Source organism: Oryza sativa, chromosome 3, assembly GCF_034140825.1.
Source record: "Oryza sativa Japonica Group chromosome 3, ASM3414082v1".
Lineage (NCBI taxonomy): Eukaryota > Viridiplantae > Streptophyta > Magnoliopsida > Poales > Poaceae > Oryza > Oryza sativa.
The window spans coordinates 7,803,567-7,822,702 of record NC_089037.1 but is presented as its reverse complement, the minus strand read 5'-3'; the positions used below and the strand labels follow the sequence as shown (position 1 = coordinate 7,822,702).

The 19,136-nt window shown below is 43.2% G+C and overlaps 2 protein-coding genes across 2 annotated transcripts; both read left to right on the top strand.

Moving 5' to 3' along the window:
- Positions 1–3,936: 3,936 nt before the first annotated feature.
- Positions 3,937–6,383, top strand: LOC4332242 (LOB domain-containing protein 30). Its single transcript, XM_015773927.3, has 2 exons — positions 3,937–4,682; positions 5,495–6,383. The coding sequence occupies exons 1-2, from the start codon at positions 4,314–4,316 to the stop codon at positions 5,951–5,953; spliced, it is 828 nt and encodes a 275-aa protein (XP_015629413.1). The 5' UTR covers positions 3,937–4,313; the 3' UTR covers positions 5,954–6,383.
- Positions 6,384–9,259: 2,876 nt separating this feature from the next.
- Positions 9,260–18,320, top strand: LOC4332241 (brefeldin A-inhibited guanine nucleotide-exchange protein 2). Its single transcript, XM_015775170.3, has 11 exons — positions 9,260–10,630; positions 12,119–12,436; positions 12,557–12,902; positions 13,059–13,481; positions 13,563–13,849; positions 14,017–14,290; positions 14,786–15,264; positions 15,375–15,696; positions 15,806–16,166; positions 16,268–16,953; positions 17,378–18,320. Exons 1-11 carry the CDS (start codon positions 9,366–9,368, stop codon positions 17,984–17,986), a joined length of 5,370 nt encoding a protein of 1,789 aa, XP_015630656.1. The 5' UTR covers positions 9,260–9,365; the 3' UTR covers positions 17,987–18,320.
- The last annotated feature ends 816 nt before the right edge of the window (positions 18,321–19,136 follow it).

Genomic DNA, 19,136 nt, shown 5'->3' with positions numbered 1-19,136 from the left:
AGAGTGAGTACCATTCATTCACTTCGCTGACATTGCATGCATACTTAAAAGAGGTAACTGGGTATTATAAAAACTTGCTTGTACTCCTCCGCATTCACTTTAATTTGCTGGCATTACATGTTTATAAGAGAGGTAAATGAGCATTATAAAAACTTGCTTGTACTTCTCTGGGAGAATGTAAACGTCAACCCTCATGCCTACGGAAGTAACTAGCTATGATTATACTAAGCCCTCAAGCTAATCAATGAACAAGCAAAAATCTGTGTGCAACTCCGTGTTGACCCTTTCCCTGTCAAATTCAAGCGTGTACCATCATAATGACAGACTGTAAACAATAGGTAGAATTTCACTTCTCCAACGCACTTCATCGATCATTTTACTCTTTTATATATCCTTCCTTCAGTTCCTTAGAATGTTTGCATCAAAAAGCATGTGCCCCTGCTTGTTTATTTCTGGATTGGAGTTCCCTTAGGTCCTAATCCAGATCTCTTTGGGAGCTGTGACCAGTGAGCTCTGAGCAGGGCACCCCTCAATGCAAGTCTCCTCCACTCTAAAACAAATCACTGTCATAATCTCTACTAGTTCTCTGCGAGTCTATGAGTCAGAGCATGCATCCATGAGTCTGTAGTCCTATAGATATCATAGCTCATGCCTAAATAATACTATTCTTTTTCCAAGATGTTTTGACCATATTAACAATGCACGGGATGGTAGTATTAGCATATGGTTTCTCACATCACATGCCATCGAGCACTGGACAACAGGACAAGTAGCCAAGTAGTACTGTAGTGCTGAAACTTTAGGAAGCAGGTTCTTCCTTCCCCACACTGAAGTCACTTCGGGTGGAATAGAATGGACACTTCTGGCTTTGGTTCGGCATGGATGTATGCCCAGGTGCCTGTCACGCTTTGGGTCCAATCATTCAGTTGTACTGGCATGGGCGGTGGTCGTTGTCGTAGTGCTCTCAACTTAGCTAGGGTGATGAAAAATTTTCTTTGCTCATTTCCTTTGGCCATAATACAATAATTTGGCTAACATGATTATCAAAACTAGCGACAATCACATGAAAACATGGAAAAGATTGGAAACATATATATGCATGATATTAACGATCGGACAATTTCAATCTAACATTAGCATACTACAGTATAGCAAATTTTCCCTTATTTTTGTACTAGCTGTCGGCAAAACAGATGTCTCCCTGTTGTATTCTGAGCTGACATCTTGTCACTGAAACCCATTACCTCCCGCAGGATTTCTGCGAGGAGGTAGTACTCCCCAGCTCACTGAAACCAATAGAGAAATGGAAGAGGTGGGCCGACGCCTCAGACCTCAGCTTTTGTGATTTCTATGCGCTGACCACACGAGTGGAAAGAAAGAACTCAAAGTAGCATGTGTGCATACTCCTATGTTGCATAGGCAACCTGCATAGGTACTATAATTAATTAATTTACATCATGCATAGTTGCTCTATTCTAATTAAGGCTTTTCTTTTGGATAAATGGTCTTTAAAGGAAATTCATATGATTTTCCCCATATTTTTTATTTTATGGAACAAAGGAGTAGGGGTTCTAGAATCATGTGAAATTCCTTAGGAATGGCTTAACACATGGTGATTTTGGAGGAAAATTAATCTGATGTCCAATCTCATTCGTTTTTCCTGTCGTCTATCAAGTTGGTGATTATTTCCGTATGTTTTTTTCAATGTTTTCTGATCTTCTATTTTGCACATCAGCACATGCGTTGGTATAAAAAAAAAGTCCTACATAATTGTTTCTTATTCCTGTATTCTACCGTTCTTGCTTTCGGAAAAACTCTATAAATAGTCGAAGAAAATTCGACGTCAATGTATTTTCTTCAGCTATTATAACATGGAAGTGTTTCTAATAAAAATGGATCGGAGAAGTTCGTCTTAATGATTGTTCATGCTTGCGGCACTAGCTAAGCCATGGAGAAATTGTTGGACAGTTTATGAATCATCTGTGCGTGCTAGCTAGCTATACATATGTAACGGCAAAATAGTTACTCCTTTTTTCATCCTAAAATATCATAAATTTTAATCGAATGTGACACATCTTAATACTATGAATCTTAATAGGGAGTCTGTCTAGATTTATAGTACTAGATGTATCATACACATCGGATCAAAATCTATATTTTAGGATGGATGAAGTAACTAAGATAAATAGCATTCTCAGAAGGCATGAACAAACCATGAATATCTTGCCTTTTCTTTATCCCTAGAGGTTGTATTTTTTTCCTTCTATATTTAATGAAAAAGCACACTCTCGTGCTGGTTCCATTCAAAAAAAAAACATGAATGAATAGTTTGCATCCGATCCGTTACACTTTTTTTTTCAAGTACCTGCAGTAGACGACTAGACATTCATGTCAAGATATATATTTTTTTCGTGCAAGTTTATATAGAGCTTGATTATAGGCTGGCTTAACCGGTCGATAGTCACGCGTCATTTTGATGCCGGCTGCAGCCTGCAAACGAACGAAAGCAAAGTTACAAAGACATGCGCAGCTTTCCTGAAGATTGCATCCAACGGTTTCCCCGAAATCTACGACTTAAAGTTTAGTAACTGCAATATCATTGTGAGGGTAATTATGAACTTCTGTAAGGCCCTGCTTAATTTGAGATTTCTTCTAAAAATCTAAAGCCCGACCAGGACAATGATCTTACACTAAAACAAGATTACTATTAGGAAAAAAGTTGTCATGCATGTATAAACAGCTAGCTAGCAGCACAACATGTATATATGTACAAAGGAAAATGCATGCTTTAGTGTGTGAGCTCGCAAACCTTACAGTATGAGTTTAGTGTTTCTTTCAGATAACTTCACACGTAGTTAATTATCGATACCCGCCCACCCCTAATTTATTGACAATATATTGCATGCTAGCGCATCGCATAAATATCCTTATCAATGTACTGCTAATGGCTGGACTTGTACGTTAATCCAACCCTTCCCATCGGCATCATCAACGCAGAAACTACTGTTAAGTAACTTAAGTTTGCCAAGCTCAAGCTTAAAAATCCTGGTGCATGCATGTAGCTAGGAGTATAGCCCTTTTCTGACTTTCTGTGTGCGGGAAGCAAAAATACACCTGCGTGTCCATGTAGGCATGTAGCTCTCCCTGTATAGTACATCTCTCTCTGTCTGTCTCTGTCTCTGTATGTGGACTTGTGGAGCGACCAAGATCATATGCACCATGCGTAGGAGTATGGCTGCATGCACAGTGCGCGCTAGCTGCAGCACACTGCCGCATTCTGATCGATCAGGGTGCTAGTATATAGCTAGTCTTTTGAGCTTTGACCAAGACGTCAAGCTGTGCGTGTGTCCGGCCGGGCGACCGACCAGCGGCATGCAGATGCAGTGCAGCAAAGCTAAGCTAGGATCGATCGATGCCAAGTGAAGTCCATAGACTTCACGTGGGGGGGGGGGGGGGGGATCGGATCATGCAAGACCGTGGCCACGGGAGACTACACACGCAGTCACACGGCCACCCAGGCCAGCTGCCGCCTGCCGGCCGGCCATGCCAGCCGCGCGATCGACGTGCCACTGAACGCGGCAGCGGAATGTGTGCGAGATCGACACAGTAGTGGTACAGTGTGCGTGTGCGTGTGTGATGGATGTGTCGACGCGAAATGGGATGGCTAGCTCGACCTCGCATGCATGCTTGCTTCACGCAATCTTCTAGTAGCCCTTTTTAAGAGAGCGAAAGAGCTAGCAGAAAGATCACAAGGGGAAGAGAAAGGAAGGGCCAGCGAGGGCCGGGTGTGGTTGTACAACCAGCAAGCTAGGCTCTTCTTCCATGCCGTGGCTTTAAAGTCTCATCAATACCACGAGAACAAAACAACACATAGTAGTAGCAGTACGACAAGCATGTTGCAGTAGTATAGTGTAGCCAAAGTACAGGTGCAAGAGAAGAGGAGAATACTGTCAGGAGGGGAGAAAAAAAGGTTCAAGGAGAAGGAAACAGGGAAAAAAAAGAGAGCAAAAAATCCAGAGATGGAATGGAACTGAAACTTAACCCCTGTGCCTATGACCTTCCACCAATAGGACAAGCACCAAAAGGAGAGAGATCGGGGAGGCGACTTCAGTTTCCATATTACGCATATGCCCTTCCCTCCTCCACTTCTACCACTGCCATAATAATACCATCACCATTCCTCCTCCTCTTCTTCTCTTGCTCTCCTCTCTCGTGCTCCATCGATCGATCGATCTCTACCAACACAACTACACACTTGTTTACCTAGCTAGATCATCTCATCAGGTATAAGAGCTCTCGAGATCGATCGAGCAATGAGCTCGGGAGGCGGAGCCAGCAGCGCGCTCGGCGGCGGCGGCGGCGGCGGCGGAAGCGGAGGAGGAGGAGGAGGGCCGAGCGGCGGCGGCGGTGGAGGAGGCGGGCCGTGCGGGGCGTGCAAGTTCCTGCGGCGCAAGTGCGTGAGCGGGTGCATCTTCGCGCCCTACTTCGACTCGGAGCAGGGCGCGGCGCACTTCGCGGCGGTGCACAAGGTGTTCGGCGCCAGCAACGTGTCCAAGCTGCTCCTCCAGATCCCGGCGCACAAGCGCCCCGACGCCGTCGTCACCATCTGCTACGAGGCCCAGGCCCGCCTCCGCGACCCCGTCTACGGCTGCGTCGCCCACATCTTCGCCCTCCAGCAGCAGGTACTACTACCACTTGCTTAACTCCATGATTTGATTTCCAACGAGTTTGATATCGACTGATCGATCCATCGGCTTGATTGATTGATTGATAGTATTGTTTGATTTGCTTGGAAAATCCTTGGTCTACTTCTGCTGCGTGCATGCATGCATGGACCGATCGATGCGTATGGATCTGGATCGTCGTCTTGTCCTCAAGCTAGCTCATCAGCAGTTGGGGGGACAAGACGATTTTCTGGAGTAGGCGTGTTTCTTTCTCGAGAAAGGCAAGGTCTCTTTCCATGGAGGAAACCAACACGGCCAAGCCAAGCAACGAGCAGTGCGAAAAAGAGGCTAACACGCCAAGCGTGTAACCAGGAGACTGTTTCCCTGCATCTGGTAGTACCTGCCATGAATGATATGCAAGTCTCATCCGTCGCCGTCCGCGTCGTCCGATCTCGATCGATCTCTATCGACGGGATCGATATATGATCGTACGTTCACCGTCTGGCCGCGTGTGAAATCTTGGGCTCTGAACAATCCACGAAGTGGTGGGAGTACTTGTGCTTGGTTTTCGATCTGACCTCTCGAAAGAACAGCCCTAGCGCCAATCTCTAGTCCTAGAAATCCAAACTTTGAGTTCTTTTTCTACCAATCATTTGATGATCTGTTTGCACAATTCAACTCGTTAATTTCATCTCGTTATTATTATTACATGCATGTGATCTACTATATGTGATTGCGTGATTTGAACCTTGCACGTACTAACAGTTTTTTCTGTACTGATGCATGTACGTTTCTGCCACGTACGATCTTGTGATCATGTACTCCCACAGGTGGTGAATCTCCAGGCCGAGCTGACCTACTTGCAAGCCCACCTCGCCACGCTGGAGCTGCCGTCCCCGCCGCCGCTGATGCCGGCGCCGCCGCAGATGCCGATGCCGGCGCCGTTCTCCATCTCGGACCTCCCGTCGTCGACGAGCGTCCCGACCACCGTCGACCTCTCAGCTCTCTTCGACCCGCCGCCGCAGCCGCAATGGGCATCGCCGCTCCAGCAGCAGCAGCACCACCACCACCAGCACCATCATCACCAACAGCAGCAGCACCAGCTCCGGCAGCCCTCATATGCCACGCTGGCCAGGGCGCCGTCCGGCATGACGGCGGCGGCGGAGAGCTCGGGAGGAGGAGGAGGAGGCGGCGGTGGAGACCTTCAGGCGCTCGCAAGGGAGCTCCTGGATCGCCACAGGTCCGCAGTGAAGCTCGAGCAGCCGCCGCCGCCGCACTCTAGATCATGAACGACGATCGATATAATCAATCGATGGAGAGCGAGGCGCAAGATTTGGTGCGGCATGGACAGAGTTCGCGACGACGAGGAGGAGAGCAAGCAACGGGATTGGAACGGGCCGGTGATGGCGAGCAGGTCAGCAAGGAGTAGGTAAGCAGCAATGGCCGGTTTTCGCGTATCCGCCTTGTTGTTAGCCGAGGGTGCAAGAAGATGCCCCACTTGCTGCTTGGTTACAATGCGGCTTTGCTTCAATTCTGCAGGCTGCAGGAGAGGAAGGTGGTACGGGGGAGCTTCAGTAGTAGTATAGCTTTGACATGTAGGAGTAACATTTGTCACTGGTAGCATTTGTCACCGTTCCATTAATTGAAAGATTTTAAGAAGCTTCTGTTCCTAGTAACCGCTGATAAATGAAAGAGAAAAAAAAACTGATTTCATTTTTTTGTTGCGACTAATAACTGTGAGTTGTGATGGTCGTGGATGAATTTTTGGGCGTGCTCATCTTGTAGTTATGAATGGTTGCATTTTATGTGGAAAGGCTATAATTAAAATCAGCTACCGTGGAAAAATTATACTGCTCCATCGATGTATTATTTAATAAAATATAGTCTGTAAGTATTAATTAGGTGTGCATGATGTAAAAAGTAACCCCCTCTGACTTCATCATAGGTTGAGAACATTGTTAACTTTAACCATTCTTATCCACTCTAAAGATCCAAGTCCATCTTGGTACAGCTGAAAATAAAAAGCTGAGGCCATCTTCCTAGGGAAACTATTCTAATCCCTCGAGGGAATGTTCCCTCGTTTACTCAAAAACCATTTAAATGGTTATGAAAAATTCTGGAAAAATTTGACAACATTCATACAACACATATATACAACTTCACAAAATCTTAAGTCCAAACTCAACTCACACGTCGAGATATAAAAAAGACAAATTCAGCGTATGAATAGTAGCGTACTGTTTATATCTAAATTTGTCTTTTTTGTTTCTCGATGTGTAGATCGAATTTGAACATGAATTTTGGTGGAATAGTAGGTATCATTATATTCTACATTATTAATTTTTTTTAGATTTTTTCACAACTATTTGCATCGAATTTGAAAGAAAAAGGTATACGAGAGGATATCCCCTCGAGGAATTAGAATCCACTCCCATCTTCCTATAGTTGGAAAGAAGCTTTAGGCATGGTTGCTAGTACTACTCTCCAATATCGGTCTCTGATAGCCAGCTAGCTGATCTAACAAGTCTACTCTCTCTATCTCTCAGGTCTCACATTAGGAGGTATAAAAGCATTTGAATTTTCCATCATTATTACCAACATTTTAAGTAGTACATTATATAGATATTTTGAGGGTCGATATATATGGATCAGTTTTAAAAGTGGTTGATTTGAATATACCTTCGTATGCATGAATAATAGTTAAAGGCAAAATGCAATTAAGACCATGTTAAGCTAGCCAATTTATACAAGGAGTTACCGGTGGAGAAACCATCTTTACTCCCGGTTGGGAACCCCCTTTAATCCCGGTTTTCCAACCAGGAGTAAGGATCCGGGACTAAAGATGTCCATCTTTACCAACCGGGACTAAGGAGACAATAGCGGCAGTGCAGATGGTTTCTTTTTCTTTTTCTTTTTTCATTTTTATTTTCTCCCGAATCAAGTAGGCAAATCCCTAAATCTAACTAACATCCCAAATTCACATCACCAAATCCACATCACAATCATAAAGTTACTTATACACACAAATCAAATACATCACAATATCCTAAGAAATTACTCAAATACATCACAGATCCAAACAATGAATCACAAATTTCTAACTTCTCAGTCAAATACATCACAGTGAATCATCACAAATTAAAAAAAAAAGAAGCCGCTGCCGCCGCCGGTCGCCACGAACGACGGGCGCGGCCCCGCCGGCCGTCGGCCGCCGCGGCCGCGGCCCCACCACCCGCCACGGCCGCCGCCGCCCGAAGCCCCGCCGCCCGCCGTTGCAGCGCGCGGCCCAGCCGCCGGCCGGCCCGCCGGATGGGAAGGGGAAGCCGGCCAGGAAGGGGAGAGAAGGGGAGGAGAGGAGGAAGGGGAGGAGTTGGAGAAGAGAGTTAGAGAGGATAGATTTGAGGAGAGGTGTGAGATTCGATCTGTCTAAGTTGTAACTGTGGAGGAGAGAATAAGGTATAGGGATTATATACTACGTGTTTAATTTTAGTCCCGATTGGTAGTTGGTGATCTTTAGTCCCGGTTATTGACATCAACCGGGACTAAAGATCCTCGGCCCTCTGACATACATCTGACAGTGGATGAACCGGAACTAAAGATCATCTTTTGTCCCTAAAGATCAAAATTTTTATAACCGGGACTAAAAATAATCTTTAGTCCCGGTTCTTCTTGGATGTGGAACTATCGTGGATTTTGCCGGACCGACCAAAGATGATTTCTCTACCAGTGAGTAGCTCAGAATTACTATATATACCTTAATTTATATGATGTTCACACCTTTTCTTTTACAAAATAGGATAATTAAACCTAACCTCTACGTCCAACCGATGTACACAGCCAATGCGATGTTCACATAACTACTAGTAGTAATTATTTATGCTGGCGTGCAGTTGTCTTCTTCTGTTCTTTGGTCATATAGTAGTTTATGCTGTGTATTCCATAGTTAATTACTGTACGTATATATATATCTGACCAGCAACCTCCTGCCGCAAGCCCTGGCCTGTCAATTGACGCAACGACATGTATCATTCTCCACGTACGCATGCCTCTCTTGCGTGTTATCGAAAAAGGCTAGGTTAGTGAAGAAACATTGCGTGCTTTCGCGCACCTGGTGTTATTTATTCATATCACTGTAGATCATTCCATGGGTCTTAAACATATGATGCTACACATGGCGAATACTAATTTTCCGTGGCCACGAAGCGCTCAATATTCGCCATGTGAGCCATCCATGTCAACCATTGCAAAAGTTTGCAGCTGAACTGGACCTGGTTCTACTGGTCCCAATTTATGATGGCCCATTAGTCACCCAACTTAGGTACAGCCCAAAGACCATAGCCCATGAAAGCCTCCGCATTGACTCCTCGGCCCCTATTGCGTCACTGGGCGTCGCCTCCCCTTTCTCGATCACCCGCGTATTATTATCCCCTTATTAATAGCCGCAACCCCCAGTAATCTCCCACTGACATTACGGGCCCACAAGTACGCGTCCCCACCAGCCATAGACTGCTCCTAGACCCGTCGCACCGAAGCTCCCCTGCCAAATCTACGCACGCGACGCGGCCATCTCTCTCCCTTCTCCCCCAACCTCCATTAGCCGATCCAAACCACCTCAAAGCCCCGGACCGCATCACTCTCCTTCTCCCCCCCCACGCCCAGATCCAGATCCACCCGGCGCGGCGGCGGATCCGTCGAGGAATAATGGCTTCCCCGGCGGCGGCGCCGCCGCCTACCCCGCCGGAGTCCGACCCGCGGCTCGTGGAGGCCTTCGTGCCCTTCCTCGAGAAGCTCATCAAAAACGCCTCGTGGCGCAACAAGGCGCACTCCAAGCTCTCCCACACTGCCAAGTCCATCCTCGACCGCCTCCAGAACCCGCCGCCGCCGGCGGCTGCGGCGCAGGCACCGTCCACGCCCACCTCCCCCACGACGCCCACCTCGTCGTCCTCGCAGCCGGGCCCGCTCCGCAGCCTCTCGCTCGCGGACTCGGAGCTGCTGCTCGGCCCGATCAACTCCGCGCTCGGCTCCGGCAGCGCCAAGCTCGCCGAGGCCGGGCTCGAGCTGCTCCACAGGCTGATCGCGCACTCCTACATCCATGGCGAGGCCGACCCGTCCGCCGACCCCTCGGCCCAGCTCGTCGCGTCCCTCCTCGATGCCGCCTGCAACGCGCTTCACCTCGACGACGAGCACATCGAGCTCCTCCTACTCAAGACGCTCCTCTCGGCGGTCACCTCCACGTCGGTGCGCCTCCATGGAGATTGCCTGCTTCGCGCCGTGCGCGCTTGCTATGATATGTACCTGGGAAGCCGCAGCGTGGTGAACCAGGCCACTGCCAAGGCGTCACTCGTGCAAATGTTGGTGATCGTTTTCCGCCGCATGGAGGCAGACTCCTCCACAGTGCCCGTGCAACCCATCGTTGTGGCTGATGTGATCGAGCTGCCTGAAGCTGCTTCTGGTGCTTCGCCTGCCGCTGATGCCAACTTTGTACAGGGATTCATCTCGAAGATCATTGGAGACATTGATGGTGCAATCACACCTCTGGCACGGACAACTTCTTCAGCAGCTGCAGGCGCAGGTGGAGCAGCGGCTCATGATGGTGCATTTGAGACAAGAGCAGCAGAGGAAGGGGCACATCCAGCAGATTTGCTTGATTCAACAGACAAGGACATGCTAGACGCCAAGTACTGGGAGATCAACATGTACAAATCTGCTCTTGAGGGTCGTAAGGATGAGATTGGTGTGGAGGGGGCAGTGGTGGGCGCTTTGGATGATGATGCTGATGTGAGGATTGGGAATAAACTGCGAAGAGACGCTTTCTTGGTTTTCCGGGCATTGTGCAAGCTCTCCATGAAGACACCACCCAAGGATGCTCCAGCTGATCCCATTGTGATGCGTGGGAAGATCCTTGCTCTTGAACTTCTCAAGATATTGCTTGAAAATGCTGGGGCTGTTTTCCGGACCAGCGAGAGGTACAGCTGCTCTTTCCTCGAATTCAGTTTGTGTTTTTGTTTCACGCTGTTTGCATCCTGAATTTATTGTTATATTAACCAGCAACATCAACCAAAATTTGGTTCATCACTTTATTGTTTATTCCATGAAAAGTGGTGTAGTAACATCCAGCTGTCCAAGTAGGAAAAAGCTCATAACTTATCATCCTGAAAAGATCAGGCATTGGTTTGCTAATGGTAGTGCAGTTGTGGATAATGTTGCTATGTAAAATTTTGTTACCAGAAGTCAGTTCTGATTGCAATTTTATGGAAGTTAGAGTTGCGTGATTTCTATTTATTTCATAAATATCGAGGCTGGAACACATTGAACTTAAACCACTGCCACTTTTCTTTGCTGATGTTGATTCCAATAGTGACAACTGTTGGCACTGATATAAGCGTATAGGCTGCACCTAGTAAGGCATAGCACTGTTTGACCGTTAATTTTAATGGACTATGCAATTGGTCAATTATCCTAACGGTAGTATGCACTTGTATGCTGCTGGCATTCTGAGCTTTTTGAATCAGAATTTTGGCAAAATGGCAACTAGTAAGCTACCAAAATGAAGCCCAAGTGGATGGATTGAAAGTCCTGCTCTATAGAATCCATGTATAAATTTTTTATTGGAAAGATCCATGGCCTGATGGCCCCATATTCCTTGCACTGTTCTATTTGATTATAGCAAGTTTCTGCAAGATGATGACTGCGATGTGTTATGAGGAAAAGGCGAGCTTTGCACTGTCATTTTGTTTTGTGCAACCTGTTTTCTAGTATTTAAATTGGTGCATTAGATCTGCTGTACTTTATGCTTGGAAAATAGCTGAAAATATTGAGAGATGGGTTTGTCATGAAGCCATAAAAAATGGACGTATAAAACACTAAAATCTTGGACTGAAAGTTCACTAAGCCCACCCCTGGAACAGTAAGTTTCCGTAACAACTTGCTTGTTTCATCACCACTTAGCACACAAAGGGTTATCTGGAAATATATATTTGTATTCTCAAGCATTATTTGTTAGCATTACACTTCATCTGAGATCAGTCCTACTCCCATGACAACTACTCCACATGGACTAGCACTAATTCAGTTAGGTTGTTGCCCTCAACTTTTCTTCTGAAGCTACACTCATGACAGGAAACCATATTCACTGCAAATGGCCATATAATCACCACTCAGATTAATTTTAAGGTCAGGAAACTTGATGCCCAAAATTTGTTGAAATAAAAATGATGAACATAGCTTATGAATGATTATTACCATTCACCTGTCCACTTCGAGCATCTTCTTTTCAAATATGTGATGAACGCAGTATGTTTGGTTTGTATAGGTGATGCAATTGTATTTTGATATTGCACGTGCCATTGTCATATTACTCTATATCAGCTAATGTAGAGCTGTTACCCATCTTCTTGGTGCTTTTGTTTTCTTGAATATTTCTAGTTCTAACTACTTTGTCTCAATTTATACAGATTTCTAGGGGCTATCAAGCAGTATCTATGCCTCTCGCTTTTGAAGAACTGTGCCTCGGCACATATGATAGTCTTTCAGCTATCTTGTTCAATTTTTATTAGCTTGGTTTCAAGATTCAGACCAGGATTGAAGGCAGAAATTGGAGTATTCTTTCCCATGATTATTCTGAGAGTTTTGGAAAATATTGCTCAACCAAATTATCAAGCAAAGTTGATTGTTCTTCGTTTCCTGGAAAAACTCTGTGCTGATTCTCAAATCTTGGTAGACATTTTTCTCAATTATGATTGTGATGTACACTCATCAAACATATTTGAGAGGTAATTTATAATACTGTAATTGAGCTATAGTGAGCTTCTTTTTAAAGGTCCCCCCGAAGGACCTATAACACTCATTAGGATGCTAACCAGATATTGTGTTATCTTAATTTTGGACTACAGGATGGTTAATGGTCTACTAAAAACAGCACAAGGGCCTCCAGCAGGCGTGTCTACCACATTGGTTCCGCCTCAGGACACCACAATGAAAAGTGAAGCCATGAAATGCTTGGTTGCTATTCTGAGATCCATGGGAGATTGGATGAATAAGCAGCTACGCATTCCAGATCCTGACTCTCCTAAAGTAGAGTCGGAGCAAAATGATAATGATGGAGGACACGAGATTTCCCACACAGAGGATAATGGAGACGAATGTAGTGAAGCATCTGATTCTCATTCAGAAATGTCAAATGGGGTTTCAGAGGCTGCATCTTTGGAGCAGCGCCGAGCTTACAAGATGGAACTTCAGGTGGATGTTATTCCATAGTTATTTCTATATGTGTAGTTGTTGGTGGGAATTTGCTGGATGCTGTCCTTTGCCGTATGACTCGCTGCTGTTCTGTTGCATATTTGATTTTATCCATTTACTTATCTGTATTGGTCGATTGATTTATATGAATGGCAGGAGGGTATCTCTCTATTTAATCGAAAGCCCAGGAAGGGAATTGAGTTCCTAATAAATGCCAACAAGGTGGGGGAATCACCTGAGGAAATTGCTGCTTTCTTAAAAAGTTCTTCTGGTTTGAACAAGACTATGATTGGAGATTATTTAGGGGAGAGGGAAGATTTATCCCTCAAAGTCATGCATTCATATGTGGATTCATTTGATTTTCAAGGCATGGAGTTTGATGAAGCCATTAGAGCCTTTCTTCAAGGTTTCAGATTGCCTGGAGAAGCTCAAAAGATTGATCGGATTATGGAAAAATTTGCTGAGCGTTACTGCAAATGCAACCCAAAGGCCTTTTCCAGTGCAGATACAGCTTATGTCCTTGCTTATTCAGTCATAATGCTCAACACCGATGCACATAATCCAATGGTAAAAAATAAGGTATGTATCTTATTGGCTAAGTTTTTGTGTAATATACCATAGACAGCCTTTGGTTCTGTTGTGATGTATTAATTAATGCAGATGTCACCAGAAGATTTCATTAGAAACAATCGAGGTATTGACGATGGGAAAGACCTGCCTGAAGAATTTATGAGGTCCTTATATGAAAGGATTTGGAAAAAAGAGATTAAGATGAAAGAAGAAGAATTTGTTCCCCAGCAGCAAAAATCAACAAGCTCGAACAAAATTCTTGGATTGGATAACATTCTTAATATTGTCGTACGCAAACGAGATTCACGTATGGAAACAAGCGATGATCTCATTAAGCATATGCAGGAGCAATTCAAAGAAAAGGCTCGTATGTCCGAGTAAGTCATGCTAGATGTCTAGATGGATAGCTCAATACCTGTATACACTAAATGCATGTTTTCCTTGGTCATTTTTCTTTGCTGCCCATTTGATTTCTGCAACTACATTATTTTACTGATTTGTCTCATGTCAATTATTTATCTAGAATATTTTATGAATGAATCAGGTCAGTATTCTATCCAGCAACAGATGTAGTAGTTTTGAAATTCATGGTCGAGGTTTGCTGGGCTCCTATGCTTGCTGCCTTCAGTGTTCCACTTGACCAGAGTGATGATGAGATTGTCATATCCCAGTGCCTTGAAGGATTTCGCAGTGCAATCCATGTTACTGCAGCTATGTCGATGAAGACTCAAAGGGATGCATTTGTCACTTCACTTGCTAAGTTTACATCACTTCACTCGGCTGCGGATATTAAGCAGAAAAATATTGAAGCCATTAAGGTTTGTTCTACTTACTGTGATGCAAATATTAGTAGCGATCAGCTGCTATCACTGGCAGGAAATTACTACTTTTGTTGTTACCATTATTTTGAAAAATATATGGCTGAAAATTATTGGAATGAAACTGACACATTGATGTTTTGTTTCACTTTTACTGGCTTCAGGAGTATAGTTGTATCTTTCTCCCTTTGACTGTTTCATATTATTGGATTGTCTAGCGCATGTTGAATGCTCGTGAAAGTGTAATATCTGAATTTAGTGATGACTGGAAGCGGCTGGTCTTGTACTTGTTAGAACTGCTATAAACTAACTTTCCATTAAAGTTTAACGTTAGTTCCTTTTGGTTGGCATTTTGAATATTTGTATTATGCTTTTCGTTCTAATCATATTCCATGGTGCTTATTGCATGGTTTTATATATTAGTTTTAGCATAATCATAAATTCAGCCTTTTCTGTTCTCATGCTAATTTGTTGTGGCTACGAATTGCTTCACAGGCAATTCTATTAATTGCAGATGAAGATGGAAATTACTTGCAAGAAGCATGGGAGCATATATTGACCTGTGTTTCTCGTTTTGAAAATCTACATCTCGTAGGAGAAGGTGCTCCTCCAGATGCTACTTTCTTTGCACTGCAACAGCCGGACCTCGATAAATCAAAACAGGCTAAGTCATCCATTCTTCCTGTTTTGAAAAAGAAGTCTCCAAATACTGTTCCAGCTTCTAAACGAGGTTCCTATGATAGTGCTGGTGTGGGTGGCAAAGCTTCTGGGGTTGATCAAATGAACAATGTGGTGACAAGCCTCTTAGAACAAGTTGACATGGCTGAAATGAATCGTGTATTTGTAAGAAGTCAAAAACTCAACAGTGAGGGCATAATTGATTTTGTAAAGGCTCTCTGTAAAGTTTCCATGGAGGAATTGCGATCTGCTTCTGATCCACGGGTTTTTAGTCTGACAAAGATTGTTGAGATTGCGTAAGTACAGGGCTTCCTATATTCAGATTGCAATGTATTTCCCCATACTTTTCTTTGATGTATTTATAGTATATAGGCAGTATATGATTGTGTTTCCCTTTCTCTTGTAGGCACTACAATATGAATCGCATCAGGCTTGTCTGGTCAAGCATATGGCATGTCTTGTCTGATTTTTTTGTTACAATTGGCTGCTCAGAGAATCTCTCAATTGCAATATTTGCTATGGATTCATTGAGGCAGCTGGCAATGAAGTTCCTGGAACGAGAAGAGCTGGCTAACTACAATTTCCAGAATGAATTTATGAAGCCTTTTGTTGTTGTAATGAGGAAGAGCCGAGCTGTTGAGATAAGAGAACTAATCATCAGATGTGTCTCTCAAATGGTCTTGGCACGTGTTAGTCATGTGAAATCAGGGTGGAAGAGTATGTTTATGGTATGGAATCTTTACTTGCACCCATGTACCTTGATTTTTACATGTAGATTGTTCTGGTTTGTTTCATTCCTTATCTCTGAGTATTGATTATTTGCTACATATTTTTCAGGTCTTTGCAACAGCTTCATATGATGACCATAAAAATATTGTACTCCTGGCGTTTGAAATTATCGAGAAGATTTTGCGGGAGTACTTTCCCTACATTACTGAGACCGAGTCGACAACTTTCACTGATTGTGTGAACTGTCTTATTGCATTTACTAACAGTAGGTTTAACAAGGATATAAGCCTCAATGCAATTGGTTTTCTTCGATTCTGTGCGGCAAAGCTAGCGGAAGGTGACATTGGATCCTCTTCAAGGTTGAAGGAGAATCCTCCTTCTCCTCGCTTGACCAAGGATGGAAAGCAGGAAAGTGCAGTTCTTGTTGATAAGGATGATACTATACACTTTTGGTTTCCTTTATTAGCAGGTAACCACATTTCTTGTTCTGCATGTACCTTCTGCTGCTTTCAGTTGATTTGTGTACAGATAATACAAATAATGTGTCCCCAACTTTTCAAAACCTTGCAGGATTATCTGAACTTACCTTCGACCTACGACCTGAAATCAGGAAAAGTGCCTTGCAGGTGTTATTTGACACATTAAGAAACCATGGTCATCTCTTCTCCTTGCCTTTGTGGGAGAAGGTGTTTGATTCAGTGCTTTTCCCAATATTTGATTACGTACGGCATGCCATTGATCCATCAAGTGGTTCTCCACAAGGACAGAATGTGGAAAGTGATCCTTCAGAACTTGATCAAGATGCATGGATGTACGAGACATGCACTTTGGCCCTGCAGCTAGTTGTGGACCTCTTTGTTAAGTTCTATGACACAGTAAACCCTCTTCTTAGAAAAATTCTGTTGCTCTTGACAAGTTTCATAAAGCGTCCCCACCAGAGCCTTGCCGGTATAGGTATTGCCGCATTTGTTCGTTTGATGAGCAGTGCCGGATCTGTCTTCGTTGATGAAAAATGGTTAGAGGTGGTTTTATCGTTGAAAGAAGCTGCCACTGAGACCCTTCCTGATTTTTCTTATATTGCATCCGGAGCTTACCTTGAGAATGTACCAATAGAAAATGGGGGCTCTTCAGAAAAGACAGAAGACGAGTCTCGACCATTGGAGGATGGCACTGGAGAAGCTTCTAGATCAAGGAACTTGTATTTTGCAATTGGTGATGCCAAGTGCCGGGCTGCTGTCCAACTCCTATTGATTCAGGTATGCACTATTCCTTCAGAGAACCGTTGTTTGATAAACTAGTTCTTAATTGATCTTTTTCTGGAAGCATATTTCTTCATCACCCTATGATTTCCTGATTTTTTTTTTTCAAATCTCCCTCCTGGTGATATGGATGATTTCTCTAGTCACTGTAGGAACGAATTTCTTCATTCAGAAACAACAGAACTTTGATGGAGAACTATTTATCAATCCTATGAATATCTATCAACTTATTTTGTTTTCAAGATTGACATACTGGAACTTTCAAGTGTTATTCTAGTTTCACTTGTTTATAGAATTTATTACTACACCTCCACTATAGGGTCTTAGTTTCCTAGCATTATCTTTTGCAATTTGTACATGTGGTCTTCGTTACATTGTTCTTACATTATCCCTGTTTATATATATTCATGCTGTTTTGTAGGCTGTGATGGAGATATATAACATGTACAGAGCTCGGTTATCATCACAGAACACTGTGATCCTCTTTGAGGCATTGCACACTGTTGCTACTCATGCTCATAAAATAAACAGTGATAATGACCTGCGATCCAAGTTGCAGGAGTTGGGCTCGATGACCCAAATGCAGGACCCACCTTTGTTACGCCTGGAGAACGAGTCGTATCAGTTGTGCTTGACTATCCTGCAGAACATTTGCTTGGACAGATCTCCCAATGAGAGGAGTGTAGAGGTGGAAAGCCACCTTGTTGGCTTATGTAAGGAGGTCCTTGAGGTGTACCTGAGCACTGCAAACCCATCTCAGCTTTCTGGTGCTCCGCAGCCACTTGGTCATTGGCTTATTCCGGTCGGTTCTTCAAAGCGGAGAGAGCTTGCAGCCCGGGCACCTCTTGTTGTCTCAACCTTGCAAGCTATCAGTGGCCTTGGTGACTCATCTTTCGAGAAGAACCTTGGCCAGTTCTTCCCCCTTCTTGCTGGTCTGATAAGTTGCGAACATGGTTCAAGCGAAGTGCAGGTGGCATTGAGTGATATGTTTAGCACTTGGGTTGGCCCGGTTGTTCTTCAAACCTGCTGATGCTGAGCCCCATATCTGTTATATAGTATATCTCCACATGTAAGTTATTATTTGCTTTATTGCCATTTCTTGATGTTTTGCCATTCCCCATTTTGTTCTGTTTATCATTCTAGTTACTGGGGGAGGTTGTCTCTTGCAGAGCTGAGCACTGTAGTTCTTTTTACATTAATTTCTTTTAGCTTTGGGGAGTGTATGTTACAAGATGACTGAATTCTGTACGGTAGCTTAGTTCAAAATTGTGCCCGTTCTGTTGGCCAAGTTCAAAGTAGATATGTTTTGCATTATGTAATTTATATTGTTGAAATAATGGCAGCTTCTGTGCTGTTTATTCTTACCCTTTAGGATCTTTGGCACAAGTTTTGATCGACTAAACTAGAAATTCTAAAAACTATGTTCAAACACACGAAACACGAGTATAGTTCACTTCAGTTTGGACATATATCCACACGTTCCTAGCTTCATCCTAACTAGCGAAATTCCGTTTGCTACGGATAAAAGAAAACAAATCATAATATTTCCTAAAATAAATAAAAGCGTGTTTTTCAACAATGTTGCCCACCTTATTGCTACATGTGAATACTCACTTCAATTTAATTTAATTTTATATAGAGAGAATATACTCTGTCTTTGAGTTTGTCATAGTTCAACGATTTGTTAGGCTGACAAACTCAAAGATAAGTATATTCTCTATATGACATTGTCTCTTTCTATAATATACTGATGAATTTATTAATTGTTTTACGATATGCTACTGGACTAGGCTTTTTTTAATAAAAAAACAAAAAAAACTCTTAAAGATATACAAGGTTAACAATTGATTTATCTCATTAGAAATAAAAAAATAAATTATGTGGCCTTTTTACACAACATGAAAGTTTTTTATAAGTTACAAGTTATTTTTGGTATTTTTAATTTTTTTTTTAAAAAATCTATTTTTGTGTGATATATGCAAGAGAAATTGCTTACTCAAAAGTCAAAAGATAATAGCCAAAAATATCTTATGTAGCATATGAAAGTTGATTTACATTAAAAATAACAACAAAAGCAGTGTAAGAATGCCAATTATTTTTTTTAAAAAAATAATAGCCAAAACATATATTTTTTAAAAAAATAAATATGCAACTTATTTATTAACTTTCATGTTGTGTAA